Raw genomic sequence first — 23,015 nt, 5'->3', positions numbered from 1 at the left:
TTGTGCTGTAAATGTTCACGAAATACTGGGTCCAAATATAACTGTGTTGGGAAGCGACATAGATATGGTATATCTCCTGAACCCCCAAAATCCAAACACCATACGGAGGCATGGTGTGATTCACTATACGGACCTATCCCGGCCTCCACTACAGAGGAGAAAAGCACCGTGGAAAGAAGCCAATAATCAGTTCTAGATTGTGATTCGTGTGCTCTCAACAGATGCGTATAATCCTGATCCAGGGAGTGCAATGTTCTCCAAACATCCAAAAGATCTAAACTTGAGCATAGCAACGGGGATCACCTGGTGGGAGTCCCACCATCCTCCACAGAGCTCCGAGATCTATATAAAGAGAGGGCTCATGAACCATATTAGTCACCCTCTATAACAATAAGCAGGTTCACCATATCAGCCACTCTATGAATAATGGTCTTCATCCAGCTATGATTGTACACATTAGGGCCATACACATTACAAACTAACAGGAGTCTTTTGTTAATAGAGATCTTAACAAGTAAAAATCTGCCCTGGGGGCCCCTCCAGGTCTGTTGGATCACTGCATCCAAACCCTTCCAAAAAAGGACCAGGAGGACCTGCCTTACGATGCTGTGCTGGAGACTCTTCCAGTTCACCCAGCCACAAGTGTTCTGCTGTCGACAGGTGGGTCTCTTGCAAAAATACAATATCTGCTTTCTGACGATTCAATGCTTGTAAACTTTTCTGCCTCTTAATGGGCGATGACACCCCGTTAACGTTCCAGGAAACCAATTTAACCAACATCACATGTTCTAATCAAAAGAGAAATTACAAAGGCCAATTGGGGTATACTGATCAAAAATCTTACTTTGAAGGCAGCATTTCTAGTTGCCATTTCATCGGCACTGAGTTTCAGATCTTCAAGCTCTCTCTTGCAGGGGCCCTTTCTCCGCTTTTCTGACTCATTTCCATATGGACAGTTCCATCCTTTCTTTTTTTTTTTTTTAAGATTTTATCTCCTTTTCATGTTAGACTGTTTCTTCTTTTTTCCAGGGAGGTCTGTTTTGTAGAATGCGCTTCCCTGCGATTGTTGGATGTGAAGTTCTTCCTTATTCGCTGTCTTACCACTACCGATTTCAGATCATCTTTTTGTCCTCTTTGCAGGACCCCGGAAGGGTTTGCCAGCCTCCAAAGCGACAGTGGCTCAATGGTTTAAGGAGTCTATTTCTTCAGCTTACATTCTGAGGGGTAGATCTGCTCCCATACTCGTCAAGGCTCATTCTACTGGGTCTTCGGCGACTTCTTTGGCAGAGTCTAGAGCAGTTTTGTTGTTGAAGATTTGTCGGTTAGAAACATGGGCATCTTCTCATTCCTTTGTTACGCATTACCATTTGGATGAGTCTGCTCGAGCAGATGCTTCCTGCGTGGCTGCGGTTCTCGCTGCAGGGATATATCACAGTCCCTCCCTTCTTAAGGATTGCTTTTGTACATCCCATTTGTCTGGACTGATCCTTGGGCTGTAATGGAAGGAAAAATTAGTTAATTACCTGATAATGTTTCCTTTAGTCCCAAAGGATCAGTCCAGAGCCCACCCTTCTGTGATGGTTTCGGTTTTTCTGGGTTCTATGTAATTTCGAGTGTTTGTATTTTGCTTCTGTTATTTCTAAGGTGCGGAGACTGTCGGACTCGGGGTCAACATCTTCCCGTGAGGAGCGGAGCGAGTCGGCTCTTGTGCAAGACCTCCCGCAGGACTTCACAAAATGTTTTGAGGTAATGAGGGCCGAGATTCGTGCGTTGAAAGAAAAGATCTTAGAGCACGTGGATGCTCTCAGTGTGGACTTGAGAGAGCTGGGAGGCAGGGTGGAGGCCCTAGAGGAGCGGGCAGACGAGCAGCAAGAGAAAAACGAGGAGGTAGAGCAACTCCTTAAAACACTGGGTGAGCAGGCTGAGGACTTGCATTATAAGCTGGATGACCTCGAGAATCGGGGGCGCAGACAAAACCTTCGATTCCGGGGCATCCCGGAGAACAGAGATAAAGAAGACGTTCCAGCAGTGGTGCGTGCTCTCTGCGCACAAATGATGGGTCCTGAATTTAACTCCAACGAGATGGGCATAGAAAGAGCTCACAGAGCGCTCGGCTAGCCATGTGAAAATAGGCCAAGAGTAATAGTGGTGCGCTTTGCCACATATACGTGTAAGGACCAGATCTGGCAAAAGGCGCATCAGACTTCTGGTCTGGAATTTAATGGAGCCCGAGTAGCGATATGTCAAGACCTTTCACTGTTTACTCTAAGCCTGAGAAGAGCAATGAAGCCGGTCATAGAAGTACTGACCAAAGAGAAGATCTCCTACAGATGGGCCTTTTCGTTTGCTATATGTTTTCTCCTCAACGGAGAGCAGCTCAGATGCATGAAGCAGGCCTGACCCAGACGGCGACTTTACCGAAGCTCAGTGTAGAAATATGAAGGATTACTGACATCTAAGCAGTACCCGCATGTGATGTGTGCCTCAGATGAATCGGGTGCAAAAAAGAGGGGGGTGGCTATATTAGCCCATAAGGATGTCCAGATGCAAATCCTGCACCGGAAAAGGGACAGGGAGGGTAGATTTCTTTTTCTGCATGTATTGCTAGAGCAGGAAGAATACACTTTGGCCAATGTTTACGCTCCTAATGAAGGGCAGGAGGGTTTTTTTCTTGCGCCTCCTGAGAGAGTTGCAATCCTTCGCTATAGGTAAGATGCTGGTGGCGGGGGACTTTAATGCTACTATGCAACCAGGTTTAGATAGATCGGCACCTCCTGCTCCTGTGGATTGTAGGAATTCTCGGGGGTTGAAAAATTTTGTAGAAGAAATGGGAATGTATGATGTGTGGAGACAGGGGCATTCTAGAGGACGTGACTATACCTACTACTCCCCTGTACACCTTTCTTACTCAAGATTGGATTATATTTTCCTTGATAAAACATTGTCAGAGGGGGGAGGAAACTCAGGTATAGGGTCCATCACAATTTCAGATCATGCCCCAGTCTGGATGGTGCTCCCCTCCTTGCGAGAGGAGGAGAGAGAAAAAAGATGGACGTTCAATAATAGCTTGCTTCGAGACCCAGAAATTGTGGCTGGATTTATCCCTGTTATGAAAGAATATTTTGACATCAATATGGACTCGGGACCGCCCCTTGGAATAGTGTGGGATGCCTTTAAAGCAGTATCTAGGGCCCTGATGGCGAACCTATGACACGCGTGTCAGTACTGACACGCGTAGCCATTTTCGGTGACACGTGGCCGCATACAGAGAAGCAGCGTCGTTCCTTGCTGACACCCGGGGCGGATCGCCGATGCGCCCTCCCCCCAGGTGCAGCGCGACCTCCCCCCCCCCCCCCCCCCGGCGAAATCACCCCCCCCCCCCCCCCGGTGCATGTTTACCCGCTTGGGGGGGGGGGGGGGTGCCGTGTGCGCTCCTATTGGCTCCCTCCGAGTTCTCCGCTTGTTCCCTCCCTGCTGCTCCCTCTGCCCCGGCTCCTGCACGGCCGTTAGGGGATCTTTGACCTCACTTCCGGCCGGCGGAGCAGAGAGCAGCGGAATGCCATGGGGGATGCCTCTCTGGGGGCCCTGTGATCGCCATTACCAGCAACCACATAACCACAGCAACCATCATCCAATCTACTGTTCTGGGGTGTAGTGGATTTCTAATTGACCATCATTACTGAGATAGGTGAGGGGGGGGCTGGGAGAGGCGAGGGCATGTGCTATGGGTGCCGTTTCCCGCCATTAGAAATAGCGGCAGCCATCTTAATTTACATAAGGTGGTCAGTTAGGCTAGTTAACCCCTAATTGCCTGCAGGGCTAACAGGCTATCTATAATTCTATCTTCTGTCACTGCCCCCCTGATGGAGAACCCAAAAAATAAAAAACCAAGGTTAAGTAAAGGAAGTGGTAGTAGCAGTAGCCGACCCTTTCAAGAGACATGGACCGAGATGTATGGCATTATAGAAAAAAATGGCAGATCATTTTGCGTTCTATGTACTGAAACGGTAGTAAGCAGAACGTGGAATATAAATAGACATTTTGAAACTAATCATTCCCAGCTCTTGAAAGAAAGTGAGGATGAAAGGAAGGAATACATTTCCAGGCAGCTACACTTTTATAAGAGCCAATCTAATTCCATCCTTAAATTTGTAAAAGGTTCTACAAATTTAACATCTGCAAGTTTGAGCATTGCTCACTCCATAGCTCAGCATGGAAAAGCACTCAGTGAGGGAGAATTTATTAAAGAAACTCTCCTAAGATGTGCACCAGTTCTGTTTCACGATATGTAGAATAAAGATGCAATTATTAAGAGAATATCTGAGTTACCACTCAGTAGAAATATCATAAAAGACCGAATAATGAGACTGAACACAAAAGTACAACATCAATTAAAGAGAGACATAAGTAAATGTAAGATGGCTGAGCCGAGGCAAAGTTCTTGAGCGCTTTGTGGAGTGCTTTGAAGAAATTAAGGTATTTCTTGAGGATAAGGATCTGGGAAACTTTCCTCAGCTCAATGAAAGTGGGTCAACACCCTGATGTTTTTTACAGATCTCTCTGTTCATATTAATGAACTGAACTTAAAGTTACAAGGTTTTGGCAAAAGTATTAACGTTATGTTTGGATACATAAAAGCTTTTGAAAGTAAACTTAAAAATTTCAAGCGAGATGTAGAAACTAAAACTTATAAGTATTTTCCTCGAGTAACAAAGTATTTTGAGAAGGCCAGTGCAGCTATACAAAATGAAATGGAACCCTTGCATATAAAGTACCAGCATGTTTTAGACTCGTTACTTGACCAGTTCAGAGATAGATTTAATCAATTTAGAAGCCTAGAACAGACCATGAAAATAATTAAGTATCCTGATGTAGTAGTCTACAGTAGTTTGGAATTAAATGGTTTCCAATGGATGCAAATTGATGATTTGGAGATGCAACTTGTAGAATTTCAAGACAGCATCTGGGCTCAGGTGTTTGTCGACTTGAGGTCAAAGCTTGAGAATCTGGAAAGGTGCCGCTTGGAGAATCAAGAGGAGTGCCACTACGAACAGGAAATTTGGAGTGCTTGGAACCGATTACCAGACACTTTTAGCACCCTGAAAAATATAGCAATGGCTTTACTCACAATTTTTCCCTCTACGTACTTTTGTGAAACCTTATTCTCAGCGTTAAATAATATCAAAAGAAACAGATTGACAGATGAAGTTAGTAGCGCTTGCTTGGGCTTGAAGTGTACAAAATACCAACCTTCAATTGAAGATTTAGCCAATGAAATTCAGCAACAAAAAAGTCACTAATAGGCAGATTAGTTAAAGAATTCCCCCTCCCCCTCACTTATCTTAGTTCACGGCACCCCACACAAGTTAAATAATATCAAGACCAACAAAAGAAACCGACTGACAGATGAACAAAGAAGTCACTAAGCAGGTAAGTTAAATAATTAGTTTTTGGTTTATTAAATACAGTTATATATTACAGTTATACATTTTTGTTATTTAAACTATAAATATCGCAAAATTATGGGTTTTTTTCTCGAAGTGACACACCACCCGAGTTATGCTCGGTTTTTTGGCGAATTTTGACACACCAAGCTCAAAAGGTTGCCCATCACTGATCTAGGGGATATTTTATAAAATGTGCAGGTCAGAAGGCCCGGGCCCATAAAGCACGATTGATTCAGTGTATGGACAGGGTGGGGGCTTTGGAGGCCAGATATCGAGTCACAAGGTCGGTATCTGACTATCGAAAGCTTCAAGACATGAGGCTTGAAATTGCCTCATTGCATGAGGACAGTTTGAAGTTTGTACATGCAAGGGTAAAGCAAATTTATTATGAGGGTACCAACAAGCCAGGTAGACTGCTAGCAGCCAAATTAAGAAAGTTGAGGTCAGACCAGCAAATCATGAGAGTTAAGGATGATAAGGGAGGGATGATGCATAGATCTGCACAGATCAGGAAATGCTTTGCCCAATACTATGAGACATTATATAAGGAGGATGGTGCCGTGCAGACTGAGAAAATAGAGGACTATCTGGCAGACAGGGGACTGCCGACCTTGTCCGATTCTCAGAGACGGGAACTTGAAGAACCAGTGGGGGTGGGCGAGATTAAGCGGGTTGTAAAAGAGCTTCCGACAGGGAAGGTGCCGGGACTAGATGGTTTCACGAACGAGTTTTTCAAGGCATACGTGGGGGTCCTGGCACCTTACTTGGCAATGATCATGAACTCGGTGACAGAGGGAGCGCCTCTCACTAAGACAATGCTGGAGGCATGGGTGGCAGTGATAACCAAAACCAGGCAAAGACAAAACTGAAGGTGCCTTGTATCGACCAATTTCGATACTTAATTCCGACGTGAAAATATTGGCAAAAGTGATGGCGAATCACTTGGGTAGAGTGCTCCCTAGCTTAATACATCCGGACCAGGTGGGCTTTATAGCCCAACGCCAAGCTAAGGATAACATAAGAAGAACAGTGGACCTACTTTACGCTGCTCAGATAAAAGCCAGACCAGTGGTACTGCTTGGGTTAGATGCTGAAAAAGCGTTTGATCGGGTTCACTGGGGATTCCTGGATAAGGTCATGCATAGAGCGGGGATTGGCCAGCAATATCGAGCCTGGATTCAGGCATTATACTCTTCGCCGACTGCCTGTGTTAGGGTGAATGGAGGGCACTCAGAGGTCTTTCCACTTGGTCGTGAAACATGGCAGGGGTGCCCGTTATCCCCTTTATTGTTTGCCCTAGCGATGGAACCTTTAGCAGTGGCAATCCGAGATAATGATGATATTGCTGGAGTTAGGGTGGGCGCCCGAGAATATAAAATTGCCCTATTTGCAGACGATGTTCTCCTGTCCTTAACGAACCCGCTGACCTCTCTTCCTAATCTCATGAGAGTGATAGAAGATTATGCGAGGATGTCGGGCTATAAATTGAATGCTAGCAAATCAACGGGGCTGGCGGTCGCAATTCCCCTGAACCTGATGGACACATTGAAGTCGTCCTTCGCTTTCAAGTGGGAGAGTAGTGCAATGTGTTATCTTGGGGTGCAGATCACTGGCAAGTTGTCTGAGCTGTTTGCTGCCAATTACCCGGTCCTTGAGAGGGAAGTGCAGAGAGATCTGGATAGATGGAGGTCTATGGGTCTCTCCTGGTTTGGGAGGATAGCGGCGATAAAAATGAATATTTTACCACGGCTCTTGTATTTGTTTCAGGTACTTCCTCTGCGGTTATCTAGGGCCTTTCTGTCTGGGCTGCAGGATATTTTGATTAGATTCGTATGGAATCAGCAGAGATCCCAGCTGCCTCGAGCCTTGTTATGTAAGAGTAGACGGGAGGGAGGGTTGGGGGTGCCCAACCTTCAATGGTACTATTATGCAGCACAGTCCAGGGCGGTGGTAGATTGGTTCAGACGAGAGGATCTATAATTTGAGTTCCTCTTTCCCACATGCATCACTTTGCACTTGCTCACATTAAACGTCATCTGTCATTTAGACGCCCAGTCTTATAAGGTCCTCTTGTAATTTTTCACAATCCTCCCGCGATTTAATGGCTTTGAATAACTTTGTGTCATCAGCAAATTTAATTACCTCACCAGTTACTCCCATCTCTAGGTCATTTATAAATATGTTAAAAAGCAGCTGTTCCAGCACAGACCCCTGGGGAACCCCACTAACTACCCTTCTCCATTAAGAATACTGACCATTTAACCCTAATCTCTGTTTTCTATCTTTTAACCAGTTTTTAATCCACGATAGGACACTACCTCCTATCCCATGACTTTCCAATTTCCTCTGGAGTCTTTCTTGAGGTACTTTGTGAAACGCCTTTTGAAAATCCAGATACATAATATCAACCGACTCGCCTTTATCCACATGTTTGTTCACCCCTTCAAAGAAATGTAATAGATTGGTGAGGCAAGATTTCCCTTCACTACATCCATGTTGTCTTTGTCTCATTAGTCCATGCTTTTAAATATGCTCTGTAATTTTGTTCTTTATAATAGTGTCTACCATTTTGCCCGGCACCGAGTTCAGGCTCATCGGTCTATAATTTCCCGAATCCCCTCTGTAACCTCTTTTAAAAATCGGCGTTACATTGGTCACTCTCCAGTCTTCCGGTACGATGCTCAATTTTAAAGATAAATTACATTTTACTAACCCAGCTATCTATATATCTCTGATCTCGAACAGGCTGTTCAAGAGAGACTAGCAGATGTGCTGTGCCAAGGGGACAACTTATTTGGAGAGAAAACGGAAGAGATCACTGAGCTCTTTAAGAAACATATGGATACTATCTATACTCTCTTTCTCTTGGTATCCTCTTCAACAAGAAGTTTTTCAACCAGGCAGAGGTGGTCGGCCCTACTACTCTCAAAGGCATAGGTACCATCCTCCTGCTCGCTCAGCTCAAGCGACTCAAGGCCAGCATCCTAGGCCTTGCCAGCCCCATCCCCAGAAGTCCCAGCTGGCTTCCCAGTCAAAGCAGGTCACGGGCTTTTGACTGGCTTCAGCAGAGCATAGCTGCTCAAAGAGTATCCGTCCCGGGCAGCTTACCAGTTGGAGGGAGGCTCACTTTTTTCCAACACAGATGGCCCCTTATAACCTATGACCAGTGGGTTCTTCAAATAATCCATTGCTTGTATGCTCTGAATTGGCTTCAATGACTTCCAAATGGCCCACTGAGAGCGTCTTACATCCAGCTCTCAACACAAGCAGGTACTTGTAGAGGAACTCTCCGCCCTTCTGCAGGCCCTAGTAGTCAAACCCATAGTGCCAGGGGAAGAAGGTAGGGGATTCTATTCCGGATACTTCCTTGTGATCAAGAAAACTGTGGGATTCCTCTCCATTCTAGACCTAAGGGCCCTGAACAAATGTTTAGTGAAGGAAATGTTCAGGATGACTTCCCTGGGCACCCTGCTCCAGAATTAACAAATATCTGAAAATTCCCCAGGCCAATTAGTGGCCAAAAGTAGCCCGACTCCGAAAACAGCTACCAGAGTAGGGGGGGTGCCCAAAAAAGCAAGCCGTGAGGAAGGGAGGGACCATCCGGCATGGCAAAACAACACCCTAAAGAGCAACCCACGGCCATAGAAAACTGCCCACAGTGAGTTTAAAAGAGCCGCCCAATTCCACGTGAAAATTATTGAGTTGTGACTCCCTCTAATTCAGGAAAACGATTGGCTATTATCTCTGGACTAATGCCTGTACCCACATTTTGATACTTCCAAGTCACAGAAAGTATTTCAGATTTTGAGTGAGGAAATGTCACTACCAATACTGTGTTCTGCCGTTTGGCCTGCCATCTGCCCCCAGAGTTTTCACTAATTGTCTGGCAGTAGTCTCAGTGTATCTGTGTGTGTATGTTTCCCTACCTTGGGCGATTGTTCAAGAGCACATCTCAAGAGTGAGCCATGAAATCATTGCAGATGACTATTCAGGTGCTAGAGCTGTTGGACTGTGTCATAAATTATCCCAAGTCCTACCTTCAACCAGTTCACCAGTTGGAGTACATGGGAGCCCTGCTTGATATACAGGCTCGGGCCTTTCTTCCTCAAATGAGAGCGGATACCTTGGTAATGCTGCCTCGCAGATCCGCAGTAGCCAGCAGGTTTCAGCTCAGCAGATGTTGAGATTGATGGGCCACATGGCCTCCGCAGTACATGTCACGTCATGGCACAGCTCCATTTGAGTGCAGCCCAATAGACCTTAGCTTCCCAGTGATCTCAGGTATCAAGGAACCTAATGGATGTCATTTGTATTCAACTGGAGCTGGCTCACACCCTTCTCTAGTGGACAATCCAGTCCAATTTGACTCTGGGACTTCCATTCCAAATTTCACCGCCTCAGAAGGTGTTGACTATGGATGCATCTAATCTGGGTTTAGGAGCGTATATGAATGGGCTTCACACTCAAGGTCAGTGGTCCGCCCAGGAGTATTTAAATCGGTCTCTTCAAGCTCAGGACTATGTGGAATGCTCTTAAGACTTTCAGAGATCAGCTCCACAACCAAACTGTAGTCATTCAAACAGACAACCAGGTTGCGATGTTGTGTGTTGTCAAGCAGGAGGGTGCAGGATCCTACCCCTTGTCAGGAAGTGGTGGACATGTGGCAGTGGGCCCTACTTCACAGGATCAACCTCTGTGCCACTTACCTACCCGGCAGGAACAGCTACCTGTCAGACAGCTTGAGCAGGATACTACAACCGCATGAGTGGTCAGTAAACATGGGCATAGCCCTGAAGATCTTAAGAGAGTGGGGCATTCCCTCGGTGGATCTTTTTGCCACTCATCTCAACAGCAAGGTCTCTCAGTTCTGCTCCAGGCTCCGGTCACAAGGTAGACTAACGTCAGATGCCTTTCTCTATTGGGGCCGGGTCTTCTGTATGCGTACCCTCCCATTTCTCTCATAAAGAAGATTTTGCTGAAACTCAGGTAAGATCGAGGCACCATGGTTCTGATCGCTGCCTACTGGCTGCAGCAGATCTTGTTCCCTCTTCTGGAGTTGTCCTTTGAAGATCCGTGGAGATTGGACTGTTTTCTGATCATCTCATGCTGAACGCAGGATCCCTTCTACATCCCAACCTCCAATATGTGGCCCACAAATGAAAAAAATGGCAGATAAAGACCATTATGGGCCTACTTAGTCTGCCCATTTGTACCAAGTACTAAGCTCTACAATCCCTTCCTCTTCCTCAAAAGTGTCCTCTGAGCTTGCCCCGTGTTTTCTTTAATTCAGATACAGTCCTGGTCTTATTGGGAGGCTGTTCCACATATTTACCACCCTTTCTATAAAGAAATATTTCCTTAGGTTACTTCTGAGTCTATTCTTTCACCTTCATCCTATCCCCCCTCATTCCAGAGCTTCCTTTCAATTGAAAAAGGCCTATGAATTTATGCCATGGCAATATTTAAATCTCTTTTGTGTCCTTCCACTGTTGCCTTTCTTCTAAAGTATATACATATTGTGATCTTTAAATTATGTCCCCCATATTCCTTGACAAAGACTATCATCTGCAGGATGGACTCTTGGAGGAAGAGGTTCAGGAGTCACAGTTAAACAGAGCTTTCCTGGAATCTAGGCTGGCCTTCCTAGTGGATACATTGTACAATTTGGTCCAAACATTGGCCAGTTCAATGGCTGCAGCAGTATCGGCTTGTTTCCTCTGGCTCCTTCACTAAACCAGGAATGTGGTCTCCAAGGCATGTCTTTGTGAGCTGCCCTTCAGCAAGGAACTGGAGAAGGTAATTGAGCACTTTCGGGAGTATGAGGTCCCTAGATTTCTAGAAGACAGGTTCTGGGCTCCTCAAGATAGCTAATCTTTAGGAGCTGAGAGACAGAAGGAGGTTCTATCAGCCAGATCAGGGATTGGCTAGCAGAATATGGATATTGGGAGGAGTTTCCTCTTTTGTGGAGGCAGTAGTCTGCAAGAAGGTAGTGCAGCACTTGCTTTGGGTTCGAGGTCTGTTGGTGGGAGGTGCATGGACCAGGATTACCTCCAGCCATTGGGTTGAGGAAATCATCCAAGGGGTTTGTGTTCTGTAGTTTTCAAGACCGGACATTTTTGCAGCATACCTGTGGACCACCTCACAGAAGGGCCCCTCTGGAGTGGCTCCTTCAGATCAATGCAGGAGTCCCAGTTCCACTGGAGGAATGTGGGATGGGCAGATTCTAATTTGTAATGCCAGAGAAGGGTGGCAAGTTGAATATTTATCAGTGCCATGCTTCAGAATGGAAGTGCTGCATGTAGTCATCACTGCTGTCTGATGAGGGATTTTCTTACCTCCCTGTACCTTAAATGAGGCAGCTCTGCATATCTGGATCTGGCTAGGTGGTTAGCGTTTCCTTTGGTTCTTGGCTCTGGAATGAAGGGACATATGATGAAAGTGAGAGGTGGATAAACTCGGGAGTAATCCTAAGGAAATACTACTTTATAGAAAGGATGTGTGGGACAGCCTCCTAGTAGAGGTGGTAGAGATGAAGACTGCTCTGACTTTGAGAAAACATGGGACAAGCAGATAGGATCTCTAAGGGAGAGGATCTCTAAGGGAGAGGAAAAGATAGATGGCATGGATGGATAAACTGGATAGGCCATATGTTATTTATCAGTCATCATTTTCTATAACTGATTGTAAATTGTTTAGATTTAATACCTTTCATCTGCACTAGGTCACAGTTAAATATTTAGAGGTGCTATATAACTGCATATCTAGTACATTGGCATCTTCTCCAGACATTTTCAGTGAAAGAGTATGACAGGAGAGGAAGGGGTTGGGTATTAGTAGCTTTTCTCTTCTGTGCTCTGTGTATTTCATTATTTTTTCTTCTCATCCCACATTCCTTGTTTCCTAAAAGACAAGAAGAATGGGGAATCCCACATTCCTTGTTTCCTAAAAGACAGGAAGGAAGGGGAAGTAATCTAGAAGGGTTGCTCTGTGCTTTGTTGACTTTAGCATCACCCTTCCCCTCCCATCCCCTGTGAGATCAGAATTCAAAGGGATCTCAGATCCTGGTATATTTGATTTACTTACACTACTTATTCCTTATGGATACTGGATAATGGGGCTTTTTAGCCTTACCAGATTTGTAACACTGAAATATGTACATATTGTTTATAATTTGAATCTGAATTAAAATATAAAGACAGAGTACATGTAGCCAGAAACACTTCCTGAATCCTAGATTTTACAGATGAGAGAACAAAACACTATTAATCCCCAGGGAAGCATCCCAAAATGTTGTGTTTTCAAATCTCTAGCCTGTTGTCATTAAGTGGTACAGTATAAGACCATATCTTTTGAATAAGAGCCTGCCTAACTATTGTACCATATATTTAAAAAGTGGTTGTATGTATCAGGTTAGCCTACTTCATTTTTTGATTTGTAGGTCTAGGTCCCGGGAGCGCCGCAGGCATCGGTCTCGTTCCTCTTCACGAGAGCGAAAAAGAAGAACTCGCTCCAAATCCCGCGAAAAGCGTCATAGACACAGATCTCGCTCTAACAGCCGTAGCCGGAGTCGAAGCCACCAGAGGAGCCGGGACAGGAGCCGAGAACGAAGCTCAAAATCAAAGTAAGTTCCAGGAACTTCAGAGCAGCGCTGATTAAACTACTGCCTTGAAATTAGTACTCTGATCCAAAGTTAATACTATTAGTTGATGGTAATTACTCTGTCATCATAGGAAAGCAGTTTTCATTGGTTTTATATCATTGTTAAAATACTATGATTTTGAAACCAAAGCAACCTGGAACAGCAACATCATGAATTATTTTGAGTATTCGCAAAAGTGGCATTCAAAAAAGCATTTCCGTATAGGAGATTTTTATCTGCATACTTGTGTGAAAAAGATTTGTTTGCACAATCATTGACATTCACAAACACTGGATATTAAATTTCATCCAATTATTAACCAATGTGTATTTTTTGTGTTGAAATATTTTTATTATGCCAGAAAAAGAGCAACCAAAAGAACCAACTATTGGCTGACAAATAAGAGGTTTATTAAATAAGCAACCTTTGATTTAAAAAGTGTGTTTTTGTTGTCCTGCCATGCAGACATGCTATTAAAGACCCAACATGTTTCGACAGCAAACTGCCTGCTCAGGGACGTATTTGGCCCTTGTAATAGGGACACATGACTCACCTTAAACAGGATATTCAGAGCATAAAGGTTGCATACACTAGGCTCCTTGAGGCCAGTGTGAGATGCTTCTAAAACAGCTAAAAACATTAGTTACAATGTTGGTTATTTTGCTTCTTCGTTTCTGAAGTTTGGATTGTTGCTTTGGCTTTTCTGTGCTTCTTTGTTTCTTGGCAACAGCTTCATAAATAAATGCAATGTGTTTCATTGCATAATTTGTTACAACTTCCTATAAAACAATCTTCCATCATTACAAATGACTCTAAACAAAGTGTGAATCAAATGCCCACTTCCTTGTCATCAAGCAGATGAAGCCATTACGTATGGGTTGTGTCCATCAACCAGCAGGGGGAGATAGAGAGCACTCAACTTTTCACAGTGCCTCATGGCCAGCTAGCTCCACTGCCTCTTCAGTATTCTCTGTCTCCCCAAGCAGGGTGGCTGCAGCTTCGTCGAGCTCCATCAAAAATCTGCCTGGGGGTGGCTCCTGGTTTGCCAGTTGTTAGCCGGGGTGTTAGAGGCTATAGCAGCTTCACTTTGAAGGCACATAGGTCAGTCCTTTCCCTGCCTTACCCATGCCCCCGTGGATGTGGACATATTAGCTTGCTTTTCCCTGTCCTTTCCCACTCAGTGGATGCAGGCACATTGGTTCGCCTTTCCCACTTATCTGAGCCTCCGGAGTTATTTTATTTACCTCTTTTGCCTCTGCTTTTCTCACAGCGTTAGAATAAATAAATAATTAGTTGCGCTTTAGCGCAGCGATCTTGGAAAAGAGGTTTTTCTTGAGATTCTTCTGCAGGACCGGAGCTGTGATACTCGGTCTAGTGAGGTAAGAGTGTTTTCTGACTCCTCCGGGGTGGGCACGGGATCGGAACGTTTTTGGCACGAACCGCCATTTTTGAATTTTACTGACGTTTTCGGCGATGGCTGCGGAGACTGTAAAGCGCTGTTCTAATTGTGGCAAGCGCAAATCAGCAGCGGGGCTCTGTAATTCGTGCTGTACAGACGGTTGAGCCGGCCCGAGCATGGCGAGCGGCGATCTTTCGCGCTCTGAGCTGGCAGTGGACGCCATTTTGGATTTTCCACATGGCGCGGCCTCCGTTGCGACGGAGAGCCCGGAATCCGGGGGGGGGGGGGGGGAAGGTCCTCTGAGTGAGGCAAATAATAGAGCTGGTAGCCCTGGGCAGGATCCGGGCAGTCAGGGAGCGGTTTTCTCTTCTGATTTTGTTTTAATGCTGCATAGGGCATTCATGCTTAAAAGAGCTCTTCCACAGGGATCTTCGGACCCTCTGCCTGGCCCCCCCCCCCCCCCCCCCCCCCCCGGTTGATCTTGGCCTTTTGGAGTTGGCTTTGCCTGTTTCTTATCCTCCTGATAAACGCAGAAGGGCTAATTCCCCTTCTGAGTGTGGCGCACCCCCTCCCCCCCCCCCTGTGGTCGGGCTATGAGGATTCTGAGGGGTCTGGCAGAACTTCTTGGGCTGAGGAGCCAGAGTCGGGTGCAGAATTGCCACAGGAGCTTGATGATCCGTCTGCGGTGAGGATTTTCCACCGCGAGGAGGTGCCAGTGCTTATTTCAGATGCCTTACAAGCCCTCTCGATTGAAGATCCTGGGAGTGGCACAGCCTCCTCTGTTAATCTAAGGATGGCTAGTACCAGAAAGCCTGCTCGAGCCTTTCCTTTGCATGACTCCATCCAAGAGCTTATTTCGGCTCAATGGGTTGACCCCGAGGGACCTTTGAAGGTTGCCAGGGCTATGGGGCAATTATACTCTCTGAGTGAGGAACATTTGCCTAAAGTGGATGCCCTGGTCACGGCTGTGACAAAGAGAACTACCCTCCCTGTTGAAGGAGGTGTTGCCCTGAAGGATATTCAAGACCGCAGGCTTGATTCAGCTCTGAAGCGGTCCTTTGATTTGGCAGGTCTCACTGTTCGGGCGTCTGCATGCAGTTGTTATGCTGCTAGAGCCTGCCTGGCTTGATTACAGCAGGCAGTGGAACAGCCCGGTGATGGAGCGGAGACCTTATCTGAAGTGGCTCTGCGGATGGAGTCGGCCTTGTCCTTTTTGGCTGACGCCCTTTATGATATGGTCAGAGCTTTGGCTAAACAAATGGCTGTAGCAGTGGTGGCTCGCCGCACTTTTTGGCTACGACATTGGGCGGCGGACATGGCCTCTAAGCAAAGGTTGGTGAAGTTGCCCTTTCAAGGCCTTCTCCTGTTTGGTGAGGAGCTGGAAAACATTGTTAAAGGCCTGGGGGATTCCAAACCTCAGCGCTTGCCCGAAGATAGTCCGAAGCCTTCCTCTAAGGGCCAGGCGGTCCGCTCCTCTTACAGACCTCGCTTCCGTGAAGCTAGAAGGTACCGCCCAGGGCGTGCTGCTGGGTTCACTTCTCGTGCCCGCTTTCAGCAGAGAAACTCCTTTCGCTCGGACAAACGTTCCACAGCCACTGGCTCAAGGCCTGGAGTTCAGGGGCGACCCTCTCAATGATGGTGCGCCGGCCCCCTCCTCGTTTCCTGTCATCGGAGGAAGACTTTCCCTCTTTTTTGAGGATTGGGCCAAAATCTCCGCAGATCAGTGGTTCTTGGACCTGATCAGAGACGGATACCGAATAGAATTCGATGCCCCGGTGAGAGACGTGTTTGTTGAGTCCCGATGCGGTTCTGCCGCCAAACGGGCGGCGGTAGAGGAGACTTTGCACAGTCTGTGCCAGATAGGGGCTGTGACCCCGGTGCCTCCCGCCGAACAAGGTCTAGGCTGCTACTCCATTTACTTTGTGGTGCCACGAAAAGGCGGGTCTTTTCGCCCGATCCTGGACTTAAAAGAGCTAAACAAGTCCTTAAGAGTGCGGCATTTTCACATGGAAACCCTGCGCTCCGTCATTGTGGCGGTACAGCCAGGAGAGTTTCTCACGTCTCTGGACCTGAAAGAAGCTTACTTGCACATACCAATTTGGCCCCTGCACCAGAAGTTTCTGCGGTTTGCGGTGTTGGGAAAACATTTCCAGTTTCGGGCCTTGCCTTTTGGCCTCGCCACAGCTCCCCGAACCTTCTCCAAGGTAATAGTGGTAGTAGCTGCCTTTCTCAGGCGAGAGGGTATCCGGGTTCACCCGTACCTAGACGACTGGCTCATCAGAGCAGACTCAGAAAAAGAGTAATCTAGCTACAGCCAGTGGTTTCAGTCCTTCAATATCTGGGCTGGGTCGTCAATATGACCAAAAGTTACCTGACCCCCTCGCAATCTCTAGAATATTTGGGGGGCCAGGTTCGACACAGCCTCGGGCTATGTGTTTCTTCCCGAGCAAAGGCGGTGCAAGCTTCAGAATCAGGTCCGTCTGCTCCTGAGGATGCCCTGCCCGCGAGCTTGGGGCATTGTCCAGCTGTTGAGATCGATGACGGCCACCTTGGAAGTGGTGCCATGGGCGAGAGAGCACCTGAGACCTCTACAGTATTCTCTACTTCAACGATGGTCTCCAGTATCTCAGGATTATTAGTGCAGACTTTCTTGGCTCCCTGCAGTCCGCCTCAGTATGGAGTGGTGGCTGTCGGACAGCATGTTGCGGCAGGGAATGCCGCTGGCATTCCCTGATTGGTGCCTAGTGGTGACAGATGCCAGCCTGAAGGGCTGGGGCGCACATTGCCAGGGGAAGCATGCCCAGGGTCTGTGGACGCCCGATGAGTCGGAGTGGTCTATCAACCGCCTGGAGTTGAAAGCGGTGTTTCTGGCTCTTCTGGCCTTTCATGTGACCCTGGAAGGATTGGCTGTCCGAGTGATGTCGGACAACACGACAGCAGTGGCCTACATAAATCGACAAGGCGGCACTCAGTGCAGAGCTCTAGCCGCGCAGGCCGAACAAATTTGCCACTGGGCCGAGCTGCATCTACAGTCCCTGTCAGCAGCTCAGATTGCAGGTCAGAGCAACGTGCAAGCCAACTATCTAAGCAGGCATCAGATTGATCCAGCGGAGTGGGAACTAGCAGACTATGTATTCCTGCAGATATGTGCCAAATGGGGCAAGCCAGTGATGGATCTTATGGCGACCAGTTCCAATGCCAAAGTCTCGTGCTTCTTCAGCAGACGGAGGGATCCTCGCTCTGCCGGGTTGAATGCCTTGGCTCAACCCTGGCCCCTGGGCTTGCTGTATGTCTTCCCTCCGTGGCCCTTGATAGGGCAAGTGCTCCTGCGGATTCGGCTGCATCCAGGAGAAGTGGTACTCATCACCCCGGATTGGCCCAGGAGGCCTTGGTATGCGGACCTCCGACAGATGTTGTTGGAGGCTCCCTTTCCGTTACCTCTGGTTCCGCACCTGTTGTCACAGGGTCCAGTGGCCATGGAGGACGCCTGCCGCTTTGGTCTTATGGCATGGCGATTGAGAGGGTGCAATTGAGAGATAAAGGCTACTCAAATAAGGTAATTTCCACTCATCTGCAGGCCCGTAAGCTGGTACTTGCAGAGGAACTCTCCGCCCTTCTCAGCGCCAATGCGGTCGGGCCCGTGCTACTGGGGCAGGAAGGGCTGGGATTTTATTCCAGGTACTTTCTTGTGCAAAAGAAAACAGGGGGGATGCATCCCATCCTAGACCTAAGGGCCCTGAACAAATATGTGGTCCGAGAAAAGTTCAGGATGCTTTCCCTGAGCACCCTTCTTCGCATGATTCAGGAAAACGATTGGCTATGCTCTCTGGACTTAAAGGATGCTTATACTCACATCCCGATACTTCCAGCTCACAGGCAGTATCTTCGATTCCGTCTGGGGACACGGCATTTTCAGTATTGTGTGCTACCCTTTGGTCTCGCCTCTGCGCCCAGAGCTCTTCAGTCCATGCAGATGACTATTCAACTCCTGGAGCTACTAGGGTTTGTAATAAATTATCCAAAGTCCCACCTTCTTCCAGTTCAAAGACTAGAATTCATAGGAGCTCTGCTGCACTCCCAGACTGCTCATTCCTACCGAGGCGTGGGCAGACAACCTTCTGTCTTTTGTTTTCTGGGTCCGAGCGTCTCAGCAGATCACAGCTCGGCAGATAATTGCTCGGCCACATAGCCTGCACAGTTCATGTGACTCCCATGGCCCGTCTTCACATGAGATCGGCTCAATGGACGCTAGCTTCCCAGTGGTTTCAGGCTGCCGGAGATCTAGAGGACGCGATCCAGCTGTCTACGTGGTTTCTCCAATCCCTACATTGGTGCACAATTCGATCCAATTTGACCTTGGGACGTCCCTTTCAAATTCCTCAGCCACAAAAGGTGCTGACAACGGATGCGTCTCTCCTCGGGTGGGGAGCCCATGTCGATGGGCTTCATACTCAAGGACATTGGTCCCTCCAGGAAACTGGTTTTCAGATCAATCTCCTGGAGTTGCAAGTGGTCTGGAACGCTCTAAAGGCTTTCAGGGATCGGCTGTCCAATCAAATTATTCAAATTCAGACAGACAATCAGGTTGCCATGTATTACATCAACAAGCAGGGGGGCACCAGATCTTGCCCTCTTTGTCAGGAAGCCGTCCAGATGTGGCTTTGGGCTCGCCGTCATGGCATGTTTCTCCAAGCCACGTATCTGGCAGGCATAAACAACAGTTTGGCCGACAGGTTGAGCAGGATAATGCAACCTCACGAGTGGTCTCTCAATTCGAGAGTGGTACGTCAGATCTTCCAAGAGTGGGGCACCCCCTTGGTCAATCTCTTTTGCTATTCAGACCAATCACAAGGTCCTTCAGTTCTGTTCCAGACTTCAGGCCCACGGCAGACTAGCGTCAGATGCCTTTCTCCTTTATTGGGGGAAGGGCCTCCTGTATGCGTATCCTCCCATACCCTTGGTAGGGAAGACTTTGCTGAAACTCAAGCAGGATCGCGGGACCATGATTCTGATCGCTCCCTTCTGGCCTCGTCAGATCTGGTTCTCTCTTCTTCTGGAGTTGTCCTCTGAAGAACTGTGGAGATTGGAGTGTTTTCCAACCCTCATTACTCAGAACGAGGGGGCGCTTCTGCATCCCAACCTCCAGTCCCTGGCTCTCACGGCCTGGATGTTGAGAGCATAGACTTTGCCTCCTTGGGTCTGTTGGAGGGTGTCTCCCGAGTCCTGCTTGCTTCCAGGAAAGATTCCACTAAAAGGAGTTACTCTTTTAAATGGAGGAGGTTTGTCATCTGGTGTGACAGCAAGGCCCTAGATCCTTGCTCTTGTCCTACACAGACCCTGCTTGAATACCTTCTGCACTTGTCAGAGTCTGGTCTTAAGACCAACTCCGTAAGAGTTCATCTTAGTGCAATTAGTGCTTTCCATTATCGTGTAGAGGGTAATCCTATCTCTGGACAGCCTTTAGTTGTTCGCTTCATGAGAGGTTTGCTTTTGTCAAAGCCCCCTGTCAAACCTCCGCCAGTGTCATGGGATCTCAATGTCGTTGTCACCCAGCTGATCAAACCTTTTGAGCCACTGAATTCCTGCCATCTGAAGTACTTGACCTGGAAGGTCATTTTCTTGGTGGCTGTTACTTCAGCTTGTAGAGTCAGTGAGCGTCAAGCCTTGGTAGCCCATGCTCCATATACTAAGTGTCATCATAACAGAGTAGTCCTCCGCACTCACCCTAAGTTCTTGCCGAAGGTGGTGTTGGAGTTCCATCTGAACCAGTCAATTGTCTTGCCAACATTCTTTCCCCGTCCTCATACCCGCCCTGCTGAACGTCAGTTGCACACATTGGACAGCAAAAGAGCATTGACCTTCTATCTGGAGCGGATAAGCCCATTCAGACAGTCCGCCCAAATGTTTGTTTCTTTTGATCCGAACCGAAGGGGAGCTGTCGGGAAACGCACCATTTCAAATTGGCTAGCAGATTGCATTTCCTTCACTTACGCCCAAGCTGGGCTGACTCTTGAGGGTGTTTATTTACACCTTATATGCATGTAAACAAAGAAACTGACACCTATTATAAAGAAGAATAATCAACAGTTTTTATTTTTTCAACTGTCCTCCCTTGGACAGAGGCAGTATGAGAACATCATACTGGAAGCAAAGTATACTCACAATATATGATCAGCAGTAATACAGAGATATATGTTTGCTTAGCTTACATTCATTGCGCTTCTGCTTATATACTCTTAAATTAGTACTGCACCCAATGCCTGCACGTCAGCAACCCTTTCCTTTGAAGCCTGTTCTTTCTTATCTACAAATGTCAGCAGCATTCCTTCTACCCTAGCACAGACTGTTTCTGTTTCACACAAGGCTACCCAGCTCAAGGCTGATTCTATGACTCCCTTATTATTTTCACAGGTTTGTGACTCATATCTCTTTTGCCTTAATACTTGCATTCCACTGACCATAGGAACTTTCTTTTTTCCTCATTATATTTAACAAATCCTCCCTTGAACCTTGTAAAGCAAGGTTCACCAAAATTTCATGGTTATAGTTTTCATCACTGTTAGACTGGGCATCATCCTATAAATAGGTAACACCTCAGGCCGTCATGGCAATGACAAACATTTTCTATCAAACCATAGAACTTTCCGGAGTCATCAGTAACCCAGGACAATTTGGTTCATTGTCACTGGTTTCAGCAGGCATTACATTTTGTATCTGAGTTACCATGGTCATCTTCAATGAATTTTGACATGCTCGTCTGCAGCAGCTAAGCAAACAAGGCAAACAACATAATAAGAATCCTGCAACACATATGAAAACAATACATCCAGTCACAATCCCTCTTAACCATGGACCTAATCCTCCAAACCAATTTTTTATGGAATCCCACCATGACATGTCTAATATCTCTCTATATAAAACGCACCTCCAACGTTCGAATGAAGCCTCTGTTAGCCAAAAGTGAAGGGGGTGAGATCGCATTGTGTCTGCCCCGCCCACGCGTCAAACGTGATGACGTCGAGGGCGGAGCAATGACACTCATCCAATCGCAACGCTCGCCAGCGAAGCGTCAGGGAAGGAGGCGGCGCTCTCAACGTCTAGCCTTCCCTTCGCTGTGTTCCGCCTTCTTCTGACGTCAAGGATGAAGGCGGAACACAGCGAAGGGAAACCTAGACGTCGGGAGCACCGCCTCCTTCCCTGACGCTTCGCTGCCGGAACCGCCACGGAGGTACATTTAAAAACAAGAAAAAAAAATAAAAACCATGTTGGGGGGAGCGAAGAGGGTGGCCACAAAAGAAAAACAATGGGAGCGGGAGGGCAGGGGAGAAACGACACCATGGATGCGAAGGGGGGGGGGGGGGAGAAGAGGGCGGCCCAGGCTGGGAGTGGGACATGGGAGAGAGAGGAGCATGGATGTAAGGGGGGGTCATGGAAGGGAGACAGGGGACTTGCTGGAAAAGGATGAATGGAGGCGGCAGGGGACAGGAGCATGGATGGGCATGGATTGGGAGGGCAGGGCTCAGGGAGAGAGGGAAATTGCTGGATAGGGATGAATAGAGGGGACAGATGGGCATGGATGCATATGGATTGCAGGGCAGGCCTCAGGGAGACAGCGCAGTTGCTGGATAGGGAAAAATGGAGGGGCCAGGTGACAGATGAGCATGGATGGGCATGGATTGGAAGGGCAGGACTCAAGGAGACGGGAATTGCTGAATAGGGATGAATGGAGGGCACAGATGGGCATGGATGGATATGGATTGCAGGGCAGGCCTCAGGCACAGAGGGGAAATGCTGGATAGGGAAAAATGGAGGGGCCAGGTGACAGATGAGCATGGATGGGCATGGATTCGAAGGGCAGGACTCAGGGAGAGGGGAATTGCTGGATAGGGATGAATGGAGGGCACAGATGGGCATGGATGCATATGGATTGCAGGGCAGGCCTCAGGCAGAGAGGGGAATTGCTGGATAGGGATGAATGGAGGGGCCAGGTGACAGAGGAGCATGGATTGGAAGGGCAGGACTCAGGGAGAGGGGAATTGCTGGATAGGGATGAATGGAGGGGACAGATGGCCATGGATGGATATGGATTGCAGAGCAGGCCTCAGGCAGAGAGGGGAAATGCTGGATAGGGAAAAATGGAGGGGCCAGGTGACAAAGGAGCATGGATTGGAAGGGCAGGACTCAGGGAGAGGGGAATTGCTGGATAGGGATGAATGGAGGGGACAGATGGCCATGGATGGATATGGATTGCAGGGCAGGCCTCAGGGAGACAGCGCAGTTGCTGGATAGGGAAAAATGGAGGGGCCAGGTGACAGATGAGCATGGATGGGCATGGATTGGAAGGGCAGGACTCAGGGAGACGGGAATTGCTGAATAGGGATGAATGGAGGGGACAGATGGGCATGGATGGATATGGATTGCAGGGCAGGCCTCAGGCACAGAGGGGAAATGCTGGATAGGGAAAAATGGAGGGGCCAGGTGACAGATGAGCATGGATGGGCATGGATTCGAAGGGCAGGACTCAGGGAGA

General features: G+C 47.6%; 1 protein-coding gene across 1 annotated transcript in view; it reads left to right on the top strand.

The window, feature by feature from the left end:
- Positions 1–23,015, top strand: part of LOC115472718 (putative RNA-binding protein Luc7-like 2) — a 249,813-nt gene that overhangs the window by 206,451 nt on the left and 20,347 nt on the right. The window contains exon 10 of the mRNA XM_030207087.1: positions 12,886–13,068. Coding sequence (XP_030062947.1) covers positions 12,886–13,068 — 183 coding nt within the window. The remainder of the gene's footprint in view (positions 1–12,885; positions 13,069–23,015) is intronic.

Source organism: Microcaecilia unicolor, chromosome 1, assembly GCF_901765095.1.
Source record: "Microcaecilia unicolor chromosome 1, aMicUni1.1, whole genome shotgun sequence".
NCBI classification, from domain to species: Eukaryota; Metazoa; Chordata; class Amphibia; order Gymnophiona; family Siphonopidae; genus Microcaecilia; species Microcaecilia unicolor.
The sequence above is the reverse complement of the archived record's forward strand: the minus strand, read 5'-3'. Positions and strand labels throughout refer to the sequence as shown.